Raw genomic sequence first — 19,548 nt, 5'->3', positions numbered from 1 at the left:
CTCGTTGAAACTTAGTAATCACTACATCCACACACTGAAACTCTATACTAAACATTCTTATATTTTTATAAACCTAATAATGTGTTTCTCATATGTATTCTAGTGACTTTCTGTGGGGATGAATCGAGATCATAAAGAGGGGTTGTGTGCGTGAGCGGAAACCCTCGTGGACACAAATAAAGTGTTGAAATGGCGAATTACGAATCGACCGGCCACATAAGGTTCATTCATTTAAGGGTCGTAGTGGGATCTGCGCTAAAGATCCTTTGACAACTCTATGCCATTAGAGGATATATATGAAACTGTAAATGTGTGTGTGTGAAATGAGAATTATTTACAAAAAGTAAGTTTCGTTCAACGAAAGTATAAGGAGTAGATCTTCATAAATGTATAGTCATTGTGTTGTATTAAGTCATCAAGGCCAGGCCGAATTGCCAAATTCCATAAGTCAAATAGAAATGGGTAGTAAAAAAACTCGTATGCGTGTGATGTAACGAAACGTGACGCGTGCTGCAAAACTAACAAACGGTGAAAGTTCATCGCTTTAAGCGATCTGACCTCTGATACAGACACCTTCAAAGTTTTATGTATGTACCGATACAAATAGCACCGAAAACATTCCGAAACGAATGTAGTAGTATACGGGGGGTTTCGGGGGCGATAAATCTAGCTAGGAATGAATGAAAAATGAATCTTCCTGACATCTATCGGCGAATAATAATACTATTTTTTGTTTAAATTGCTTTAACGACACAACAGCACTAAAGCAATGCAGCATATATATTCTATACTGTTCATATTTCATCATTTTATTAGTATGTAATTCGTACTTAAATATAATTTCCAAAAAACACAATTTATCAAAAAATAAAAATACCGAGCAAAGCTCGGCCATCCAGGTACTACTTATATTATAGGACAGGTTTTTTTAAATGTAAAATGCCCGTGCCCTTGCTTACGTGATGTTAATTGATATCGTCTCCTAAGTGCGCTGGTGCTTGTTCGCTCATGCTCATATTTCGAAGAAGCCTAAGTAGAATTGGTCAGCAGAAACTGCCTGAAGAAGCGCTCAGTTGTAGAACGACAGATTTTGAGGTATTACGGATGCTATTTTGCCGTCCGTAATGAAACTCAGCTGCAGGTATTCGTCCGAATAACTCCTCAGGTAAGGTCAACTCCCCCCTTGGGAAATGCGGTAGAAGATGTAGAGCGACCCCGAACTCTACGCATTTATAGCACAAAAGGAAGTAAACTAGCTAGATAAAAAACGAACGTCATTGCTGCAGAGATTCTACATAACATGAGGGACTTTCGAAAATATACCTATTGAATTGTATATAATTAAAGTGGTTTCTCATGATTAATTATTAAAAATTAAAAACCTAAAGGGATTCTATATAAGCACAGTATAGATAGAGGCTATATACAATTTCGTATTCTACTGTAGTAATAGGAGGACTTTTGTGAATGCAATAAAGTGTAGTCCTCTTTGACAACTAAAACCCTACTTTGAAATGCTTAGATCTTACGACTGACGTCGGACTTAAAGCCAAAACCGCATAAATGTGCAAATATTCCAAACCAGCTTAACGTAAAATATTATAACACTTTTTTAATAAATCAACTGTGTTAAGGAAGCAGGATAAATATCGATTTTTAGACTGGGAATGGTGTATTTTGTTCGGTAGACCTTTTTGTTTGTACACTGGCTGATACCGAGATATTATCGTAGATATTTATTATGTAGGAAACAAAATAATCGACAAAATGTCGATATAATTATTAAAAAATTGATGCGTCAAATAACAGTTAAATGTTCTTTCCTCGCCAGACTTAGTCCATCTTGCACATGCATAAATGTAACGAACTAGACCTCCATAAAAAGAAATAATGTACTGTGTCTTTTTTTTATATCAAATAAGTTATCTTACTTCGGATATTTTTATGTGAATGTGTTGGTATGGTTCCAATGTATACGACAATCTATGTATCCAAGTGTTTAGGCTTCGAGATTGCTTAATATTTGCGTTACATCGTTATAACACTGCTCGTACACTTTTTATATGGGTTAAGACTTTCAAATACAATAGCCATTACTTGTTGTCCTAATAAACAAAATCTAGGGCATTATCTACTTAAATTGAAATAGAGCGGTAATTTAACCTGTTTGCTTTTACGCAATGAATTGGCAATGTTCGGTTCCGTGGTTTTAATTAATTCGGTTATGACTATAATTATGCGTATCGTATGTGTATGGAGGCTATTTTTTAATTTAGTTTATAGAATACAATACATCTCTTTGATGTTCATTTACTTGATATTATCAGCAATTCTCATCTTTAATATCTAACGTATAATTCTATTAAATGTGAGAAATCGATAAATTTTATAATTCATAGAATTTGCGCAAAAGCTAAGTTCTTAATTTTATTGAGAAACTTTGTATTTGATACGACCTAATATATACCTAAATGAACTTAAAAATCGAGTAATTAAATACCATCATGTGTAAAATATAAAATAAGATTTCTCATTCGTTAATTATAACAAAATTTAAATCGCTCTAATAATTCGTAGTACTTATTATCTGCACGAGTCATAGTCTATGTAGTACATGATCTGTTAGCCGAGAATTGGCGGTTATTTTTATGTTTGTGGTTTCGTTTTATCTCACATTTAACATAAACAACATATATTTATATGTATATACTTATAAAATGAAGGACATAAATATAATTTAATCTCATTACCACTAAGTAAAAGATGATGTGGTAAGAAAATTCACTTTTACTTCGGACGTAATAAAACTAGAAATTAATTTATCTTCGAAACTTTTCTTCAAATTAATTTTATCAAGAAACATCATCGAAAAACGTCAGAGCTTTCTAAATTTGCCAAACGTTAACAAGAGTAGCATTTTAAATGTTATAAGATTGCGAAAAGTATAATTTCATTTGGATTTTATGTCAAATATTGATATTGTCTTAAACAAACATATCGTATTTTTAATTAATTTATCGTAAGCTATATTTTGTATATTTATCTGTTTTCAAAATGCATCTTTCATTTAATGTATTAGGATCTTATGTATTATTTGTTACCTAACATATATATACATACTATTTGCTAAAATACCTTAAAATTCCATTTAAATAAATCTGCGTACAAACCTTTTATAAAATTTAAAACTCGTATGCACGCGGAAAACACTTCCTCTTAAACAAGCTCTTATTAGGAAAATGTTACGCGAAAACACGGAATACACAGAGTTGCGCCTGAGTCGACGTTCGTGCGGCCACTGCGCCTGCAACAACCATCAAACCGGTATGAAAGTGTGCTACATCAAATTAATTTCATTTGCTCCGCGTTGCCCTAACATTTGCCACCTATTATGACAACTACGGATTTACGTAATAACCCATCTTAAACGATTTCGTAGGCAAGATCGTTGTATTCGAATAACCCCATTACGTTCTTGCGTATTAATTACTTAAAGTATTGTATTTATAATTAGGGTTACCATATATTTAAAGAGAAACAATTACATTATTTGGCCAGGAATCGAACCAAAAAGAAACATTAATAAACAAATTATACTATACCATAAAACGTAAATGGAAGATTATCTCCGAATCTCTCTAAGAGATATTTTGTCACTTTTCTCTTTAGTACCCTTTCAATAATTAATTAATCGGACCTATTCTCACAAATACTAACGATTCACGTCGTGAGCGAGTGACAAATTATGGACCCTTATAAGGGTGAAGAGCGCTGGGGTCGCATTTAGGTACTCCTATATTAAACTCGAGCACTCGACAAAACCATTGACATAATTCACAAAAACTGTGCCACATTTTCGCTATACACCTCCACTCATTACTCCGCCGGGAAAATTTCATTAGACAGTCTCTGTTCTAAGGGGATGCATTAATTGACCTGAATGAAAACTTAATGTTGAGGAAATATTGTAAAGTGCGCAGTGCCATTAATTAATTTTAAGCCTTAAGGTTCTATGTTTGCTCCCTAGAGTTGTTCTCATGAATTTAGATTTTAGATTTCATTTTACTAAATTAATATGTACAGAGACGATGTTTTATAATGAGATCCGCAGTTGAGAGCTTGGGTAAAGTTGGGAAAGACAGCTGAATAGCCAAAAAGCCTAAACTTAGTCTTTCCTATTTTCCTATGTGACGTGAACATTTGATTACTAAATTTATGCGATTGGCGATAAGTTGATGCGTTGGAGATGTGGTGTTGGAGACGTCTCCTAGAAATACCTTAGACTTAGTAAATACTTTCATCACTTCTATAGATACAAGTGCCCAGATAGCGTATTTTTTAATGATAATTCCTTGCAATTTTCTTAAGAGAGTGCTTCTACGAGCGACTCTCATCCCTTAGGTCGTAGGTTCAATCCCCGGCAATGCAATAATGCAATTTCTGTGTAAATGGGCAATTTACACAACGGTGAAGGAAAACATCGTCAGAAAACCCTAGACACAAAAAAGTCCATGGCTTGTATCGGGAACTAGAGGCTGATCAGCTACTTGTTTACATTGGCAAATAATCATGAAATAAATAAATAAATCTCAGGTTCACCTAAGAAGGTAATCGCCACTTGTCTCTCTTAACAACAACTCATGTGGAGGGGAAACGTATGCATGGCGATCTCCAACACGTTGGAACATTTTAATTAGTGCAACAACTCTTTAGATCTATAGTATTATAATATAGTATAGGAAAGCAGCAGTTTCAATTAGCCATGACACTCTGAAGTGAATATGTGAATTACTAGTACAAGACTAATCTAATGATTAATTTACACAATGCAGTTACTCTCTTTTACACTAGTACTGTCCACCTCCTATTCCATCCATTCCTTCCCAAACATTATCAGACAAACGAAACAAAATTATAAACCGGTATCTTTATTTTAGCAATAAGTCTCAGTTTTCTATTTTTCTTCATATAGAATTTTAGTAGCGTTTGAAATTTACAATTCTGTGGACAATGATAAGTATATTTTTGCTCAGTATGACGTATTAATATGTCGTGCCTTCAAGATTGCTTGATAATTTAATTGCTTATCCTAAAGTAATGAAATTGCATAAATCATATTCTAACCTATGACCTACATACATTTATTAAACCGTTGCATGAACGGACGATACTGTGTTATACAGGTCTCCCTAGACTTAGTTCAGAGGCAGGAATTCCTTCTAAAACAATGTAACTTGTTATTCAATAAAGAGATGTTGATTTAAAGAAAAAAAATTTTTTACGGATTATAGTTATGTATTATTGTATTTAAACTTATAATTATTTAGACATAATTTTAAATTTAAACCGACGTTTCCTATAACTATAATCCGTAAAAAAGTGTTTTTCTTTAAATGTGTTAAAGTTATGTTAATAAAAGACAATACTAGATGTTGATTTGTTTTGAACTCTGAAGAAATTGTACGATTATGAAGTCTAACGCTGGCTATAGACGGACTACATGTTGCAGCCGAGACTGACTGCTCTTTAGCGGTCGCCGTTTCCATACGAAATTCATATCCATAATACACGGAACTCTCGGCTCGAGCAGTTCCTCAGCAGGAGGTATAGAGGCTTTGCGGTTGAGTTTTGCACGTGCGGCCAAATGCTTAGAGCTGCCGGACTCACCATACACAGAAACCACGGACATTCTAAAGTAGTTGAAAAACTTTTTATTATCTCAGCTAGGGAAATAAAGTATGAAATATTCCATGCCGTCCTCTTGATTGTAGTACTGGACGGACCCACATACTACGGTGTCTTCTACGTTTGCGTAATAGTGGCACAAGAAGCAGTGTTTGTTCATCGAAATCCATTATAAATGAACTCGCATCGGTATCATATATCACATATTTTACAGTCGTACATAACTGCTCCAAGTGTTTGCTCTGTCAACTTTTGAGTCTTACACTGGCCATAGCCGGACCGCATGTTGCAGATGAAACTCAAAAATTGATATACAGAACCACAAAAGGTAACCTAATTATATACAAACATAGGTGCACAGGGTTCAAAGACATCAGAGGACACGCCCAACCGCACTGCAACTGGTCTTTTCATCATACCTTAATGCAAGAGCCTTTATGGAGGTTAGTCATAATCTCTTCACTTTCGAAAACCTTGACATTAATATGTTCAAGAATCATTTCCCCTCAAAATTCAATTCAATATATTGACAACATTGCTCAACAAATTCGAAGACAGATTTCGAACTGAAAATCCTTGAAGTGAATTCTGTAACAATAACGCAACGAACCCCTGCACGATGTAGCAATTATCAACATGTATAATTAATATGTTTGTGTGCACCTACAAAACGATTGCATAAACTCAGTAAACACGCAAAATACACTGAAATCAGTTTCATTCTAGAACAGTAACCGCAATACTTCGAACAGTCCCTAAAATTTATTGACTCATGATTGCGGTAAATAATTCAAAGTCTTTAATGTATAAACTTTTTCATTTTCGTAGATTCGACTATGTTTTGTTTGATTCCAAGAAAAGTACGGAGTACTCATACTAGAACTTTATTTATTAGAATAGACAATCATCATAAACGAATCTTAAATAATCATCAAGACTTATTCGTGCTGCCTCTCTCTTGGAGCTCCTGAAAATGCTTTTAAATAAAAATCGTTTTTAGAATCTATCGAAAGTGCTAAACTATTTATTACTATTGAAATCTCGTGGTATCGGTTATCCCAACCTCGCAACACATGAGTGAGTACCGGTAGTTTGTCACGCTTCCTTTGTCCCTTAAATAATCAAACTGCAAACATACATTTTCAATAACTAAAGTTCGAATACTTGTGATATTGTTTCAGGTCCAAGCGGTTTTCAATGCATGAATGCGTAATGAACTTGCCAGTGAAATACCCAGAATAATTAACCAAAACGTACACCTTTATAACTGTACTAGTTCACATATATGATCACAATCACTGGGCATGGACATATTGCATTACGTTGCAAAATCCTTTGGTAGCAGGCAACGATAATTGTAATTCCTTACATATAATGCTAGAATATACCAAATAGAAAATATCGTTTATCGTCAACTCAGATCTGTGTCATCTAAATAATTTGTTCCTCCCGAAAGTTTCCTTATCTCATAATTGGCCACTCATCGTGTGCGAAGTATTACTTAGTTAACAATAGATAATTGCTATGTACTTACATGACTTCATAACTTCCACCTTACTTTTGGGTATTGTTCGACGGGTTCCCAGCATTATTGTTAGCAATTATTATGTAATAATACGTATGATTAAATAACTTATTGTCATTTACTGTAAAATCTATCGATAGTTATTAATGCGATATTTTTACATGGCTTTCCGCATTGAGCATGTGAGCAATGTTTGAGCGTCTACCCCTTAATGTTGATGTCGTGTGTTCGAAGCACGGCTGGTACTAAAGGTGTTTTCTTTCTATGCCTGCATTTAATACTCGCTAGAAAAACATCGTCCAGAAACTGGCCTTAGGCCTAAATAATCAACGTTGTATAGCATCAGAAGGCTGAAAACTAAGTTCCTGGTAAGATCCACGAAACCACGAAATCGATACAAAAATCTGAGGACCAGCCATAAATTGATACGTTTTCCTTAGTTAGCTACATGTGATATTAGTTTCTTTAAAACAATCAGGGTTCCTCGGTTAACTATGGAAATAATTCTCGGTGCAAACTTGGAAATAGTCACTCTCATACTGTGTTTAGATAGTTACTATTGTGTGTTCCATATTTCCAAAATCTTAGCAAATGAGTTTGAGTGAATATTTCGTTGTAATACTAAAATTATAACGACTACACAGAAAACAGGAAATGTATTTGCGCAAGTTTGGGATAGTGTACTTCTCGTAAAACTTGTTTTATCACTGGGTATCAACCACGCATTTTGACGCAATATGAATGTATAAAACATAATTTTTCCTCCTTTCTCTGTGGCACCTTAATCCGAATATTTCTTCAATCCTGTATAAGTCTAATGTTGGTAATGAATTAATGAGCAGACTTCAATTCGAAATATATTCTTTGATACTTTTATACGTAGCAAGTATCGGCTATAAAATCGGTATAATACGATATAACGGTAACTTATGGTATAAATCCAGTAAAATATGCTATAATACCGATAAATTATTTATAAAATCGTTCTGTATTAAACTCAAATGTACTCTACCTAACTCTACCCTACCAACTCAGCTCAACTCAACTTATCCAACTACTCTACCAAACTCCTATTGCACCATGCCTCCTGCTGATAGAGGACAAATCTTTGTTTTTAATTTATTTTACTATTCTTTATTACTCAAGATGTCATACGGAACATAATGTAATGGTTGCAGCTCCTTACAAACTTTGTATAAAAGAAAAAACTTGGCGATTAAAAAGAGTGGCGGAGAGTTTATTGCCAGTTCTTCTCTTCCGTTCTACGCCCTTGAACTGGCAGTAAATGTAAAATTAGAAGCATTTAATATATATTTCTTTTTTGACGTTCATAAGTGTACATTATGTTACCTACATGAATAAATGATTTTTGAATTTTTAACAAATTATATTATATTTCCAACAGTAAAAACTTCGTTTCCTATTTTTATGATAACGAAATTCGGGTGGTCTTGACCACATGTTTTGAGGTCTGAACCTACACTTACATATTGGTTTTATTGATAACTAATAATCGAATAGTAATCGTTACGTAACGTTGCGTGGTAAGATACGGAAGGCTCACTCGGGCAATGGAGCAGCGAGTGAGCGCAACGTAAACACGTTTACATGCTATTGCAAATTACGTTTTTTCATTACAACTCATTATGTGTAATAGCATATAATTTCAATTTATATGAACCGTAATAATCTCAAATCTCTGTAGTTGCTTCTCTATTGTTCCTTATTAGGGTTGCCTGGAAGAAATCGCTTGTTAGCGATTGAGTCGCTGGTTGCCTAATAACTTATGAGCTGCCTTTTTATATGTATGTTTTTGTATAAGGTAACGAAGTATAAATAAATGAAATTCTCTTTGTTATAACAACTGCCTAATAATTTCGATAATAATCCTACATTCAAAAATTATCGTAGAAAATATTTAAAATGACTTGGTTCATGCGTTCATCAATATTGCACCAACAACTAAGATTTTCTTTTGGTTGTTGAACTGTTGATCCAGCTATAAAAAAATATTAAGAGAGGTTTGATTACGTATATGAATAACATTGTAAATTTTACAAAGCAAGTAAGAGGTAAGCCTTCTGTAGTGACCACTTTTAATAACTGTGCCGTCGGGATTTATAAACGAATTATACGCTAACCGCTAAACCACAGATGCGGCTGTTTAGTAGGTACGTATTTCAAGTGACACAAATGGTAAATAAAATGTGTTCAATGATAACACATATTATATGGTTTTCATAAATAATAATGATATGAATAGTCTATGAGAACTTTTTTCTTGGTAGTGCTTGGCCGGCCTTTTAAAAAATACGCTTTTTTCTTGAAGGACCTTTTGCCGAATCAAATCGGTTCGGAACTACTTCAGTGGTAGTAGTGGTGTAGAATTTTTTTTTATTACTCACAGATTTTTGGTTTCATTAAATAGGTTTCAATAAGTTTCATCAAAAAACTTGGCATACTTTATTAAGCTATTATTATAGGAATATTAGAACATATTGTGGAATCTAGGCCACATTTGTTAAACTTTGTGCCACTTGAAGAAAAGCTATTGCTAAAAGCTAACCTTTTTCCTAATAAAATTACTCGCAAAGAGAATTACGCTTCATCTGTTGCTTGCAAGATTAAAGGTCGAAGGTACAATCAATTGTCATTATTCAACTCGGGGAAGTGAAAGGCCACTTGTCCCCTGACATTTGCAGTCTTTAATTAAAATTCCCGGGTATGTTTTACAAAATAAATTGCGAATTATTATCCTAAGTTCAAAGTAGTGACTTCTCAAGAATTACTTTATTTTTTTCATCTAAAATAAAAATCTGCCCTAACTAACTTTTATATTTAATTTTCCAAAAAAAAAATCCAATAACTCATTAAAATAAAATTCTGATGTTGAAAAAATAATAAATATTTATAGGTATATATATATCATTTAAGAATTGATGTAACTAAAGTGTATTTAGCTACTACAATGTTGTAATCATACGAAAAATACTATAGGTAGGTCCTTAACTGGAGTCGGGGGTATGTGGTAGAGTCATTATTCTACACTGAATTTATTATTTAAATATAATATCAAAATAAAACATAATTTAATCTGTCATCATATACTTTTATTTTATATAAAAATCAAATGCAAACATTCATCCATCATCTCTTTATATATAAATACATTGATATTTCTTGCATACAGCAAAAATTCAGAAAATAGCATTGGCTAATTGTATTTTAGCTAGCATTACCCTAAATAAGATTCATTTAACATTAGCGCGATATTATACATATCTGGGCACAGAGCACGAAAACTTACAAAAAAAAATTCTATTTTTAAATTTGCATTCGAATTTGTTTCTTTTTTCTGACAGCGGAAATATCAAATCCATTTTTGACATTTCAAAAATTTTTCCCTCTACAAATTTTATAACCTAAACAGATGTAAAAAGCAGTTTCTATATATTTATTATAATAGAAATATTTTTTGAAAGACTTCCTACTCAACGCCCAAACAGCGTTACGTTACCATAAATCCATAGGTGAATGAGTACCATTAAAATTTAAGTTTACATATAATACATCAACTTATTTTTGCTATAATTTCGATAATGGCGGAATCACAAGCAATAATCTAATTCATAAGTACAAAAAACCTTAACAAACAGCTGGCACAACGAAGATGCGTACAAAAATATATTTAAACCCTAATTACGGACATACAAATATGTAAGCCACAAATAATATACACAATAAATAAGATCATGGAATGTTATTATGAAGGGCGTGAATTACGCTAAACCATGGGCTTAAAAAAATGTGCTTCGGTTGGCGCTTCAGAAACAGATAGACTTAGTCGAATTGAATATAAAACAATCCAATTGGCTAAAACGATTTCCTTACACGCATATAATAAATTAAAAAGTAACCTTGCTTTGCCTGTATCCGTTTATAAAATTAAAAAAAAAATGGAACTTCTTAAATCATAGTAAATAAACAACAGACTTCTCGGATAACAGATAAAAACAAATGTTAGAAATAAAATACTTCTTTTAAAATAATACTTCTAACTGAAATAAGTTTCTTAACTAATGAGTTTCTTGTTATGCTTAACTAATCAATACTGTGAAGCGCACACCAAATTCATGTTTATAAAAATTTTGTCCATACAACTTGCTATTTGATATTTAAATACATTTATATAAATTTAAGTAGTCTGTTGTGATTCAGTATTAAAATTTTAATTAACTAAATAGCAATTGTACTACGTTCTCAGTGTAGTTACTGAATCCATTATTTAAATATCAAATAAAACATTTCATACAAGTATCAATTTAACAGTCCGTTTACAAGGTACAAAAGTATTTTTGACCCAGTTGTATTTGCCTAGAAATAGTGACGTCACAATAACTATATAGCGCGATAGCGGGTCGCACTTTATAATTATTCATAATGAGCATTTTTCTTAGCCCATGGATAAATTATAGCAAAAATATACGTATAGGCCACAACGCGCAAAGCGCTAAGGATTCAGATTCGACTTCAACACCTCATCGCTGGCGATCGCCGCGATGGTAAACCACCTGAAACAACAAGAGATTTACTATACACTATTTTTTTTTATTTTTTTTTTATTGGACCACAAAATTAGGACAAACACATGTCAACATCAACTTACATTCGAAATATAAAAAAATGCGGTGCCGTCCCTAGGAAATGTGGACACGACCAGCGAAATTAAGTGAATACAATAAAGTGTCAAAACAAAAAAACAAACAAAAATCTAAAAATAATAGCTATAAAGAATGAAAACACTATATTATAATGACAATAAAAAAACGTATGTTTATAGCACTCATATTGTTAAAGTCAAGGAAGTAAATTTTGCTCACTCTATCTTAGCTTTGAAGTGTGGCAATGTCCTAAATTATATTACTACTATTACGCTCCGAGAGTATAGCCAGACACAGGCAAAATATATGTGTATATATATATTACATAAGTGCATATATATTTTTTGTTATTGAGAAGTTATTTTAATATTATTGTTTATGTCAGTAAGTTAAAGATTCTATTATTATATTTATATTTTGTATTTGTCCAAAGACAGTAATTGACCATTATTTCACTAAGTTTATATAGAGCAAAATATCCTAAAAATAGTTACTAATGCACTTGTATTGTCAAAGAATATTTATTTGATGAGCTCCGTGATTTCATTTCCTTTCTTTCTTGATTATCTATTATTATTCGATAGATAGAGAATTTTTATAAAAATATTAAAGTACTTTACTCCTATTGTGAACATATAATATCTCTCTTCGATTAATGTGAAAACTAAATACCTTTGAACTATAGACAGCTTACCAGCTAGTGCCCATGGGCATCCGAATACAGGGTAGTAGCGATATAGGTGGTTGGTACAAATCCCTCTTCGCGCGTGTGCGATCGTCGAACCCGCGTCCATCCGTCGCCTGCGTCTGTCTCTAAAACCAATAGTCGCTCTCCGCACTCCATGCGCATTGTCGATCCTGTGCCGTTAGCTGAAATTAATTAAAAAAAATATATGACGTATACCATATATTCAATTGTTTCTAAATATATGTACCTCTTCAGTCGTAGAAAAACGTGATTTTAATTTTTTTATGGATGATGTAGAAGGGTTTTAATTGGGGTATAAATTATACAATACAAGTTTTTAACAATGTCAAATTCATATCGATTTTGTATACAAATATTTTTATTGTAAATAAAAAATCTGTAAATTTTACTCATACAATGATTACACAATATTAAAATGAACTAGAAATTGATGTGCAATTAATGGTTAACATCTTATGAAAAGCATTTAGTTCAAATTGTTATCCAGTTAACATTAAATTTAATTTTAATTGATTAAAGTTACGTTATTACTTATGTACTAAAAGAATGAGTACATACATAGTACATATAACGTAACTTATCTAAAATTAAGATAATAAGCATCTAATAATTCAAAACAAGTTACTTGTTGAGCAAAATACCCTTTTTTTTAATAAAATATATTTAAATTAAAACAGTTTATTCATTCAGTTGTTATTGCTTTGTTATATTTGAAATACTATAAAGTCATACCTTCAAACGCATACAAGGCCTTGCAATAGCCGAGCGGCTGTAAATCTGGCTCATAATAATAATCAAAGTCCGATTCATGGTCACAGTGCTCGTCGTTATCGTCGTGCTCGTTGTTATCCGCGTGTTCCGCGTGTGCGGCCGCCAGTTCCCCCCCAAGACCGGACTCAGGGGATCCGCCCGCCGCCCTACTTGCCCCCGCGTTCCCCGCCCCCGCGCAACCCCCTGTACTGACGGACGATTCCGACGCGGACCGCGATAGGGATTCACTGTTTGACCCGATACTGTAATGATAGAACATAAATTATTTTTGAATTTACCCATAGAATATAGAGAAGTCGATCGAAGATTACACATCCTACATATATAGGTAGGAAACTTTTTTTATATAAGTTTTGCATTTAATTTTTTCTTTGAAATGTAGTGTTTTTGCAAAAACATATTAACATCCCTGAGTACGCAAAATTATATACAACTATATTCTAGCATTAACATGTATTTTCCTTATTTTTCATATATCAGCTGTTCAATTAGAAAATCTTAAGTATGTGCCTGAAATATGTACGTTTCCTTCAGCGTACAATATTTTTCTTTCTATTATTCAACATTAAGAACTAAGAACTGTAATATTATATATATATATTATTACAGTATGGCTCTATTATCTATATATAAAGTTAATTGTTGATAATTAAAAAATTACCTTGTAGCTTGATTAGGTGCGGCTCCATTAGTTCTTGCGACAGGATGCAGCGTCGGAGGACATACTTGGTTATTCGCTTCTGCCAATAGGACTTCGTATTTGCGTAACTGTTCTTTTAATTTCTTCAATTTGTCGCAACACTCGTTTAGTTGTCCTGAAAATATTTTTATAGAGCAAATTATTTATTACTCTAAAATTACAAACAAAAGTATTAAAACAATAAAAGATAGTCTTTAGTTTACGCGAGTACACGTTTAAATACAATTATTTTGGTTATATAGATATTAAAATATTTATGTACAAAAATAACACACATATATATATATATATATATATATATATATATGGGTTGATATTTAGTGTAAAATGCTGTGTACAGATATAATTGGATATATCTGTGTACAGATATAATTGTATGTATGTAATCAATCTATTTTCTGTTTTTGTACCTAAATGTAAAAATAAAAATAAAGTGTTAAAGTGAATATTTGCCCCTTTACCATTATACACTAGGTATTTAAATAGTTTTGGATTTTTATTTATAAAAAACAAAGATTAGTATGAACAAATTTTCTATTTTTTATATATTTTATAATGTGCAAAATAAAATATAATATGAGCATACTATAGTAACTATACATTTCTATCAGATTTATCATAAATGAAACTGTATCAAAAAAACAAACTTTTCGTTTTCAGTTTTGAATTTTCTTATATAATAAAAAATAATACCTTCAACAGTCATAGGGTCACCTAGCGTTGGATTCGTTTCGTAAACACCTTTCATTTTCATTAAACCTTCCATAGCGGCTTGCTCTTGCGCGACCTGAAATACATCATGTATGGAACTTTTAACTATTTTTATTTTATTTTGTAACTTCCCTATAAAATAATAGAATCCGTGTAGGAAAGAGTATCGTGCTAACTTTAGTCCACGTTCCAAATTCTCAAAAATTATAATATGAACGGAATATACATTTTTACCAGCTTAACAAACAACAACAAAATCCAAAAACTATTAAATTCTTCTATTGTATTAAATGTTTCGTATTTGTCAATGACGGTCTTGCATTATCAAAAAATAAAAGTAATAAACAGTAATTTATTCATGTACGGGGTATTAACCTTAGAATTTTTTTAACTAAGTTTACAGATACAGATACAGAGATGTTACTAAGCCGGGGGCAAGTCAAAATAATTCGATGCTGATCCTCGTCGTCTTTAAAGATAATACGAGACCAATCGTAAGTATAAAGGTAAAATTCAGAGTCGAGACTGTCTCACTTATGTTAGTATTGTGAGGTAAGTGGACTGTGTTTCCGCACTTAGACGTGTTAGTATTGTTGCTTTTTTTACATATTTCCCATTTTTTATCTTTGGTATAGTGAGATTGGAATAAATGTTTTGTTTTATTTTTAATTAAACATACCTGTTTATTTAATTCGGCTACTTTTGCTTGCAGCTTCTTTTTCTTCTGATTCGGTGGTAAGTCTGAATAATCCTCCTTTCCATCCATAGACATATTGTTCTGGAATATATAACTATTTTATGTTTCCATACAGTATAGGCTTTTCATAAAAATCAAAACAAATGAACTCATACAATTTTCTTTTATTTTTAGCTCGTGTAGTGACAAGCATTAGTACCACAAAAAAAGTAAAGGCAAGCAAAGTACAACATACAGGCGTCATAAAATATACAAAATGGCTACAGAAGAATTCTTAAAAACTGGAATTCCAAGCTTTAACATCCAACATTGCTTACTATAAATCCCATCTTCACAATCGAATCCGGAAAAAAAAGATCACATTTTAATGCTAAAACTCTAACAAAAACAACCAAAAAAAGAAATTTATAAAATAATTATCACACTCCAAAAAATTAACCTAATCATTTTCATGCATGTAGAAAGAAATTTTGAAAATTTAAAGAATTGACTGATTAACTTCCAGAATGTTTCTCCAATTCGTAATGTATAGAACGTAAATTTCAGAATTTTATTAAATCCATAGCATATAAAGACTTGTTTTACTTTGAACCTTTTTTATAATTTACTATGTTACTACGTGACCTTTAGTGCGATATTTAATCAACAAGTGGATAGTGAATGTTAACCAGCGCAACACAAACTGACCTTGATCGAATTGCACGCCTCAATAATCTTCTGTAGCCGAAACGGGAGCGAAAAAGCAAAATTTCAAATTAAAAAAAACAAAGAAAATATTAAGTGAATGACCATGGAAAGTGTTCGATGAATTTAGTATTGGACATTGGTGAGAGGACTGTTTAGTGAAGTACTTGTTCAACTGGAGTAACAGACAAGCACAGCTGTGACGATGTAGCGTATTAACTAACGCGTGTACGTACGTACGTAAACTGTCGGGAGCGTATAAACTTCCAACATATAAATTTATTTCCCACCTATAATTATATACAATGAATGCAAGATTTATATCCTAATATTTATATTTACTGTTGAATTTTGCCAGTTAATTAAATCAGTTGTTTAAAGGGTTATTGTTTTAAATAGCTATGTTCACGTCAAATAAAATTGATTAAATGCTTATTAATCTCGGCTGCTAACTTGGCTAGATTTTTTTATAATTAAGAGGCATACCTTTCTACGACTGTTTCTTTGGTGCGGGGTGTTATGTGAGACTCGCCACTAACACTCGCTCAAGGTAGCATAATTAGCTAGGGCCTCGATAAATGGAAGCATTGTCCGCTTATCAGCACGACAAAAACCTTGCCAACGTATACGCTTGCAATGTATGTACACACACGGTAAACCTCAGATTAATGTATGATGTGAAAGCACAAAGATGTGAAATGAAAAATGTATATTTACCAGATTTTACTTGCATATAGTGAGTGATAAACTAAATTATCATATTTATATGCTTTGTATTAACACCCTAGGTCTGTTCTCCAGTAAATGATAGGAAATGAATTAGTTGAAAACTCATGCCACTTACGTCCCCGCACCGAAAGTCAACTTACATTTTCCAAACCAGCGGCCCGCCAATAATATCAATGTTGTTTACCCAGGTTAGGTAGGGATCATAGGGGTAACAGATAAAAACATATTAGTACCTCCAACTTAACAGAACATAAAAAAGCAAGCTAAAGAAATCAACAAAACTCCCTTATTCATATCAAGTACTATAAAACCTCTTGAATGTTTTGACACAACTACTCCTGTCTTACCCTCATGTCACTTACATAAAACAAACAATAATTGATAGGATTTAGATTCAAATCACATATTTTTTTATAGAACAAACGGTCAGGAGGCTCATCTGATGTTAATGTGATACCGCCGCCCATGGACACTCAATGCCAGAGGGCTCACAAGTGCGTTGCCGGCCTTTTAAGAATTGGTACGCTCTTTTCTTTAAGAAAAACTTCAGAAATTTTATTTCTTAAAAAAAAATCAGTATATTGGCGTTCTCCGTTCGTTCCGAAATCTCGGTCTGGTAAAATATTAAATGAATGACGAAGAATATTAAACTAGACCGAGATCGGATCGAACTAACTATCAATTGTTTTAATGTTTATGCAGCCTTTTGAAGTTCTAGGCCAAATTGCATTTTTATGACACTGCCATATATGTAAATATGCAACACAACCGTATTTTCTGTCAACAGTACTGCATGACCATGCCATTTGGCAACGCGCTATTTTTATCGCTTTGTATGTCATAAAAATGAAAGAATTAATTCTTACACTATAAACTAAATTTGAATCTTCTAAGTACTGTATTAAACTTTGATAAAAAAATACCTATAGCTAATACAATAATACTTTTTTAGTAAATATATAAATAATTGATTAATCAGTCAGTCACAGTGACTTCCTCTATTTAATTTAACAACTGAGGTGTGCAGTGGATATAAATTGTTTCTTTTAAACTTACAACTATATATTTATAATGTATCATTTGATAGATTTGTATTAGAATGAATGCTTTATTTATTCTAACAGCACCCTTTAAATTAAATAATCATATATAATGAATCACATCGTTAGTTAATATAAATGTTTTGACGACATGAGAAAGAAGAATAAAAATAAATTTGACAATCAATTGACTTTTCAAATTACGCGTTTGCCTAGCTAAAACAGGCCCATTTGAAACGTTCCCGATTTTTTTAACAGGATCCAACCAGGAGTATCACCAAATATTAAGTGGTACCCCTGATGAACCCTAACATTGCCCAAGATTGCCGTGTAAAACATATTTTTTTATTTTTTTTTATAGAACAGGGGGCAAACGGGCAGGAGGCTCACTTGATGTTAAGTGAAACCGTCGCCCATGGACATTATCTTTGACACTCACACCCTCTCACCTTATTAGAGCTGAATATAGAGAGTAGGCCTCCTCGTTTCTTAATCCGGTTGCCAGATACAGTTCCCCGCGCGGCCGTGAGGTGATTGTGCGTGGGATGCGCCGGCGCAGAGTCCGTTGCATCGGCACCACTTGCCGCTTCGAAACGGTAGTCTTCGGGCGGTAGGAAGCCAGATTTGTACCTTTCTATTACTAGCTGTGTGTCCTGGAATTGTTTGTTAAATATATAGCTAGCTAGTTTTAAACACATCTAAGGGTTACAATATAAACTTAAACACGATGGCGCGTAGCGTTTGATTTTTTTACCATTATTTATTTAATATCTCATTAAAATTTGAAAACAAAAATCAACGTGTCGGTAGAACATAAATTGATTAAAAATTGTCGGTGTATCGTTTATTGTCGACATATACTTATATGCTACAAAGACGGGTTAAATAAAATGTTTCCTGATTTTTATCTCTTAGATAGATAAAATCAAGAAGACGTGTTCCAAAACCGTAATGTGATTTTATATTTAAAGAGATACTCTATCTATCATATAAAATAATAATTTATACAAAGCTATCCTTGTTTCATATGGCTGATATTTATTTTCAGGCCGTTTCAGAGCAAGTGTAGACACGTAGACACTTTGATGAAGGAACATTTTAAGTTTGTATGTTAAATCACATATAACAATAATAAATTTATAAGATTGACTGATCATTTTTGTTACTAATAAGGATCACAACTTTAAATTCGGAACCCTTTCATGACAGTCGCGATTGGTTAAATATTACCAAATCAGAAATTTGAATTTTACTAAGACTGCGTTAATAATAGCTAATCTTTTAGGTTCGGTGTATGTAATTTATAGAATTACAAAACCTAATGCTTGCCTACGTCGGATTAAAAGTAGATTTGCTGCGGCATTCAATCGGCCTTGAAGGCCTCGTATGGCTTGGAAACTTATCGGATTATTCTAAATCGCTTAAGCCATTATTTGCGCCTTGTACGAAAAGGAATATGATAATATATTAGCTATACCTTAATAGTAAACAATATATTAATGCTTATGTAAAATATCTATATAAAAAAGAATTGGGATTTATTAATGAATATTAGCGTATCCCTATACTTTATATTTTTATTACTTAAAATATGTTTCAAATAGATAATGTAATGCGCAATTTTTTATATCGATAC

General features: G+C 32.4%; 2 protein-coding genes across 5 annotated transcripts in view; both read right to left on the bottom strand.

The window, feature by feature from the left end:
- LOC110993769 (nose resistant to fluoxetine protein 6-like) overlaps window positions 1-3,289 on the bottom strand; it is a 58,338-nt gene extending 55,049 nt beyond the window's left edge. The window contains exon 1 of the mRNA XM_022260137.2: window positions 3,171-3,289. The gene's annotated coding sequence lies outside the window, so the exon portion shown is untranslated. The remainder of the gene's footprint in view (window positions 1-3,170) is intronic.
- A 7,009-nt stretch (window positions 3,290-10,298) lies between these two features.
- Window positions 10,299-19,548, bottom strand: part of LOC110993729 (formin-binding protein 1-like) — a 42,744-nt gene continuing 33,494 nt past the window's right edge. Inside the window, exons 8-15 of one of the 4 annotated variants that reach the window (XM_045630422.1) lie at window positions 18,362-18,565; window positions 16,147-16,176; window positions 15,442-15,540; window positions 14,745-14,838; window positions 14,013-14,166; window positions 13,313-13,593; window positions 12,544-12,741; window positions 10,299-11,781 (exon numbers count right to left, since the gene is read on the bottom strand). In XM_045630422.1, coding sequence (XP_045486378.1) covers window positions 12,569-12,741; window positions 13,313-13,593; window positions 14,013-14,166; window positions 14,745-14,838; window positions 15,442-15,540; window positions 16,147-16,176; window positions 18,362-18,565 — 1,035 coding nt within the window. In that variant the 3' untranslated portion in view covers window positions 10,299-11,781; window positions 12,544-12,568. The remainder of the gene's footprint in view (window positions 11,782-12,543; window positions 12,742-13,312; window positions 13,594-14,012; window positions 14,167-14,744; window positions 14,839-15,441; window positions 15,541-16,146; window positions 16,177-18,361; window positions 18,566-19,548) is intronic. The other 3 variants (XM_022260081.2, XM_045630424.1, XM_045630425.1) reach the window with 3 other exon arrangements.

This window comes from Pieris rapae, chromosome 12, assembly GCF_905147795.1.
Source record: "Pieris rapae chromosome 12, ilPieRapa1.1, whole genome shotgun sequence".
Lineage (NCBI taxonomy): Eukaryota > Metazoa > Arthropoda > Insecta > Lepidoptera > Pieridae > Pieris > Pieris rapae.
This window is presented reverse-complemented; position numbering and strand designations above follow the sequence as displayed.